At 50.1% G+C, this 6000-nt stretch overlaps 1 protein-coding gene across 3 annotated transcripts in view; it reads right to left on the bottom strand.

Moving 5' to 3' along the window:
• Positions 1 to 238: 238 nt before the first annotated feature.
• The window catches only part of ASIC2 (acid sensing ion channel subunit 2), a 510703-nt gene continuing 504941 nt past the window's right edge, over positions 239 to 6000 (bottom strand). For 2 of the 3 annotated variants that reach the window (XM_054801831.1, XM_054801832.1), the window contains exons 8-10: positions 5026 to 5105; positions 1455 to 1523; positions 1014 to 1241 (exon numbers count right to left, since the gene is read on the bottom strand). In XM_054801831.1, the coding sequence (XP_054657806.1) occupies positions 1140 to 1241; positions 1455 to 1523; positions 5026 to 5105 (251 nt within the window). In that variant the 3' untranslated portion in view covers positions 1014 to 1139. Of the gene's footprint in view, positions 701 to 1013; positions 1242 to 1454; positions 1524 to 5025; positions 5106 to 6000 lie in introns of those variants that run through there. The other variant, XR_008573929.1, reaches the window with a different exon arrangement.

Here is a 6000-nt window from a genome sequence, read left to right as displayed (position 1 = left end):
GGCTGAGCACCAGAAGCTGAGTATGGCCAGGGCATCATGCCTACCCCATCAGGAGGTATGTGAAGATGTGGTGGAAGGAGTAAAGGGGTGGGCGAGGGGTGAGGAACAGCCCTGGGCAGCCCCCGGGATGGGCCGGTCCTGGTGTCTGCTCCTCATCCCGTGCTGAGGCTGCACCAGGGGCTCCAGCTCGGGGTGTGAGGCAAGGCAGAAATGATACAGCCCGGCCATTTCCACAAGACCAGCTTTAATATCAGTCATGAGAACGAGGAGAAAGCACAGAATCCATTAATGGGAAAAAAAGTTAAAAAAATTAAAAATAAAAAAAATAAAAAATAATAAAGAAACCCACTGCCCCGTGCCCACCTGCCGCAGATGGACTATCCAGGCACTGCAGACGGAGAAGCACGACACAGCAGCCGGGGGACACGATCCACCGAGAGCCACCCGGTCCGGCCCCTCTCCAGGGATGCTCACCTTGGGGTGACTGGTAGCGCTGAGGAGCCCTGGCGGTGGCCTGGCCTCGGGGGACCCAGCTTAGCTTAAGATTCATCACAGACTGACACGAAGGACAAGAACGTAAGAAGAATCCAAGAGCTGCGACTTTTTGTTTCTTTATTCTAATTCAGCCTACGACGTTAGTAATGGTGATTTCAGGGGATGGCTGGGCCCGCGAGTTCCTTCTTGTAGTGAAAATCAGAGACTGTAAAGAGGAACAGAGCTTATAAAGACAGATAGGAATATATTGCCATAAAAAGAACTGGCATGCAAGTGCTTTATACATTTGGCAGTATGTGAAATGGCGGGGCTTCGGTTTTGGTTTTGGAGGTGGTGGTGGTGGTCTCTTTGTTTTGTACAGTTCAAAAATGAGCTGCTGCCTTCACATCTTGAAGACAACCCCCCCACAAGGAAAAGACAACACAAGTCAAGTCCAAGGCGCCTCTCGCTTGGTTTTGGCAGAGTATATATATAATATATATATATTTATTTTTTTTAATGCATAGCAATTTTCTTCCTTTTTTTTTTAATATTTTTTTACTTTTTTTTTTTTTTTGCCCCCGTTGCAAACCTGAGCTCGGTCCCTGCTTTCCTGTGCAGTTTTCCTTCCTTAGGTGTTGGCACTGTGGAGCGGTCGGACGGTGTCAGCAGGCGATCTCCTCCAGCGTTCCCAGGGTGGCCTGCAGTGGCACGTTCACAGTGTGGCTGATGGTTTCCGAATGATTTGGCATGGGGTCGCACGTGCTCTGCGGACGGAGAGCCGGGGACAGGGTTACCCTGGGGCTGCTGGATGCTCCCTGTCCCTCCCCAACCACTATCTCCTTTCTTTGGCCAAGCCATAGCATCGATCCTTTGGAAATAAGTCAGGGCTGAACGCTGCATCCATATCGAGCAACTTTGCCTGCCTACAGAGCCGACTGCAGGGAAATTTCCTCCTCTCTCCCAATGGGGCTCCTTACCACATTTTCATCATGGCTCCCTTCCTCTTCCTCCTTTCCGAGTAGGTCTAATAATTTCTCCTTGATCAGCTGCAAAAGAGGGAGGTTGGGTTAAGGTGGGCAGGAACAGGCAAGGCATCTGCCCTGCCTGCATGGGCAGCCTCCCCCAACGGGGCTGGGGGCACAGCCCCAGGGGATGCGCCCATTTGGGAGGACACCTTCCAAAGGATATAGAGAAGGAGACAACCTTTCCAAGAAAATCAGCCCATGTGTCAAAAAATAATTCTTCACATGGGAAAAAAAAACCCCAAAACTCTATTTTTTTGAAGATATTTGGGGGTTTATTGAAAGATGTCAGCGATGTGAGTGCCATTTCCCTTCACAGCCACATTATTTCCTTGGCAGCCGCTGCTGCTGGAGAATGTATTTTCAAGGGAAATCCCAGAAAGGCTGAGAAGTGAGTGTTTTTCTGAAAATCTTCCACTGGGGGTGTGGGGGAAGGAAGCTAAAACCATGAAAAATTGGGTCAGTTCCTAAGGAAGCAAGGTGGATGTTGGCCGGCGGGCAGTGACATGTGGTGGGGATTCAGGACCCCGATGAGCCTGGGAGCACAACTCTGCCCTGGGGAGGAGGATTGCACTGAGCAAACGATGTAAAAAAACCCCATCTCTAGGGTCAATATTTCATCCAATTTGGGCTAAGCCACTGGAAAACAAGAGTTGTAGCCGTTTGCTGGCAATCTCAAAGACTTTACAGATGCTTTGGGTGAAAACACAATGAATTTTAAGTGCATTGAACTCCCCCTTGGTATAACCCTGAGTAGATTAGATGAATCATGTAGATTAGGCATCATTCAAGCCATTTTATTCCTCTTCTTCCTGTCTGGTGTGGGTTAGATATCTGTCATGAGTGACCACAAGGATGACTCCTGCACAGAGTGAACCTGCTGCTGCATCCCCAGGTGTGTGCAGGGAGCCTCTCCAAGGAGACGGGATGCTCTCTTAAGCCATGTTTGCCCAAAAACAACAAAAAAAAGAAAAAAAAAAGAAGAAAAAAACCAAACCACAACAAAAAAAAACAGCGAGAGGAAACTATTTGCCAAGTTTTATAAGCAGATGTTAAACAAAGGGGTAAAACAGAGAAGAAAAAAATCCAAATTTTGTGAGGTTTCTTATTGCCGTCTTATGAAAGAACCCCAAGAAAGCCAGGAATAGGCGATTTTAATGAAATATTGTGTGCATTCAACCTGAGATACAAACTGAGGCGCAGGTTTTGTTTGCACTCTGAAGCCATTATGAGCTTTATGCTTGTAATTTTCAATATATTTTATTGCAGAATAATGCCACCAAGTGCTAACAGCTGCCCAGAAGGGACTGTGATGGGGAGTGACTGTCTTAAAACGTAAAGCCAGCATCCCAACTTTAATAACATTAAGACATTTTTCAAGATGCCCCAGCGAGCTTAGAGCTTAGACCGTGGTTGCCTGACATCCCTGTGCACCCACCTGGCTTGGCAGACATTAACGCAACGGCCACGAACGACCCCTGACTGCAATATCTCGTGAGATTAAAACTTTCCAGTCCGATCACAATACGGGGCTGAGACAGGGCTATGAGAGCGCTGGACTATGTTTTTCCTATCCCAAATCCAACTGGGGAAATCATTACTGCAAGATATGGTGGATGCCAAAAGCTTCTTAAAAGCTCAAAAAGCAATCAGAGGCATTTGTGGAAGAAAAATCCATCAAGACGTAATAAAAAGGGCCAGGAAGTTCTGGGTCTGCATGCAGTATCTGGGAAAGGTCTACTGAGGTCTAGATCTAGTTTACTAAGCCAGTTCTTAGGTGATCATTGCTAAAACAAGAAGAATACGGCAGTTTTGAAATTGCTTCTGTACCAAGGAATGTGTTTCCATATTTAGAGCAGGACTGTGACTTACAAAATCGCCATAGCTGCAGGCATTTCGCCCTAAGGCACAACTGAGTAACACCAGGGTAAGTTCGTTTTTCTGAAGATTCTAAGGTATTGCATATTTAGGTGCAGGAGGCCCAAAGCCATTGCGTTAAAATCACCAGGTAATGAGTAGATGAGCTGAATTAGCAGGAGGCACCTTCCCAGGGACAAGGGCAAAGGACCTTGGGCTGGGATGTGCCAAATTGGCTGGGAACTGCCTGTCTCCATAGGTGTTTGCATCCTCCTCAAAACCATCCCAAGCCATAAACTCATTCATTCCTGCTATAAAACAGGACACACACGTGCGTGTTCAGGTCCCTGGGGTCATCTTGGTGCCAACAGGTTGCTCCTTGGTGGCTTGCATCCAGCTGCAGCTCCTCTCCCTGCCTCAATTTCCCCTTTTCTAAGCCAAAATCATGAGCCTGACCCCCAACACCAAGTCTTTTGCAATGTGGCGATGAAGACTGGGAAGGAAAATCAGTGACTGGCAGGGAAGATGCTCCAGGGAGGGTTATTTTGGACCATGGCCCATTTAGGTGAAAAAAAAAATGGGGTGGAGAAAGTCCAAATGGCAGGAGGGTGCAGAAAGCAGCTCGAATCTGCCTCTGTGCTTGCAGGGGCAGCAGTAGAGGATGCTGGAGGGATGATGCCCGCAGGCAGGCTGTGACAGTGTAGGATCACCGGGGCCTGTGCTGGCACCATGGCATAGAAAATCCGAAAATCCCCTGGGAGATGCTGAGCTGAGACATCAGCGTTCACCGGGGGAACTTGCTTAGTCAAAAAGAGATTATAAATATACAAGGGTCGTAATTCTGCTGCTGGAGGGCAGGAGGAGGGAGGGCTGCCAGAAAGCAACGTCCCCTCCGGACTGCTTATTGCAATAATTCCCATTAAAGAGGGCTTGCACTTTTCTCCGGAGCAGCTGCTCTTGGCTACTGCAGAGCCACGGCCCCACGCTCGAGCTCGTCCCAGTGCTTCCTAGAAAGCTCCTTGCTCCAGGGCTGCTGGCAGAGCTGCAGACAGCAGATAACAGGGACTGGGGTTTTTCCACCCCCCGGCAGTGGTAAAAGGTCTGGCCTCGCTGCTTCTCCCGCCTGATGCCTGAATTGGGACTCAGGCATTAATTAAAGGAGTTTTTATGAGAAGATGATAACGGTGCGCTGCTGGGAGAAGCCCAACTGGGGATGGGGACGGGGACAGGAGGGTTGCAGCGGCAGGTCCCTAGCCAGCATCCTGGAGCCACCGCACCGTGGGCGGTGCAAGATCCAGGCTAGGAAGCAGCACAGCCACATGAAGGTGGTGCTTAATTAGCCCAAGCGAGAAGCAAACCTCGTTAGCAGAGGCAGGGTGCCAAGCGAACCTGGCTATGGCAAGCCGCGGCTGCATGCCAGCCCTCCGACATGGAGAGCCCCTGCTGATGCAGGGACCTCGCACCATACTACATAGCCATGACCTACTATACAGCACTATCATAGAGCATTAATTATATGGTAGCATTAATTAGAATTAATTATAGCATTAATTATCCACGTGGGCACATTGGGCATGGAGGGTCCTGGTCCAGGACCACCCCAGGCTGAAATCAAGGCTGGCAAACCCACACCCCGCCAGAGGAATAAGGCAAAGGGCGAGGGTCTTACCTCATATATATAATCGAAGAGCTCTAGTATAGTGAGGATGCTAGCACCGATAAATAGCCCCATCTGGCCTCCAATGTCACCTAGGAGAGAGAATAACACACAGGTGGTTTTTACCCCGGGGGTAAATGTTCCTAGAGGCACCCGTGCAACCGCACTGCAGCTGCCCTGGGTGCCACCATCCCCGAAGAGCGGGGAAATGCAAGGGGTCACCCCCAGAAACACCAACAGTTCTAACAGCATGAAAAACATCCTGGGAAGGACGTTGCCGGCCACCAAAGTACGTTGTGCCATCAGACCAGGATGCCAGCACTCTGGCTGGGGCAGGGCAGATCGATGGCATTTCTCCTGCGAGCGAGGCCATCAGCTGGAAGCTTAATGAGGACGCTGCACCGCGCGCTGGCATCCGAGGAAGCCATCTGTCAGTTAGACAGCAGGTTTCATCCCAGGAATCCCAAAGCCCAATTCCCAAACCAAGCAGGGGAAGGAAAAAGATGCTGGCAAAGAATTAGGTAACGTCCTCTGGAGCTGAGAAAAAACTCCAACCTCCCAAAGAGAGGGAAGGGAGACGGGCTGCTTTTTTAGGGGGGCATCTCAAGGCTGACTCTGCTTGAGTCCCCCAGGACTGGGGAAGGGCTGTGAAGGAGGCACCATGGGGAGAGGAGACTTCCAGGAATCTGCTGGGAAGGTAACTGCTGACACGAGATGCCGTGCTATGCCAAACCGTGTGCTTCGGGGAAGACAAACCTCATGGATTTTGCTGCAAATAGCTCATGGTTCAACTGTGTCGCTGCTCGGAGGAAAGGCGCCCGCAGGTGGAGGGGCTATGGGACCTTTGCTGGAGGTGTCCATGAGACAGAGGAAAGAGGAAGAAAGGGGCTTGGGGGCAAAGTGCTGGCTGAAAAGGGGCTGAGGACTGGGGGAAGATGAGACTCTGCCCGAAGCCAGCAGTACCCTGGGAATGACGGTCCTGCAACA

The sequence above is a fragment of the Grus americana genome, chromosome 22 (genome assembly GCF_028858705.1).
Source record: "Grus americana isolate bGruAme1 chromosome 22, bGruAme1.mat, whole genome shotgun sequence".
Taxonomy (NCBI): domain Eukaryota; kingdom Metazoa; phylum Chordata; class Aves; order Gruiformes; family Gruidae; genus Grus; species Grus americana.
Note: the sequence above shows the minus strand (reverse complement) of the source record. Positions and strands in the feature narration are given on the sequence as shown.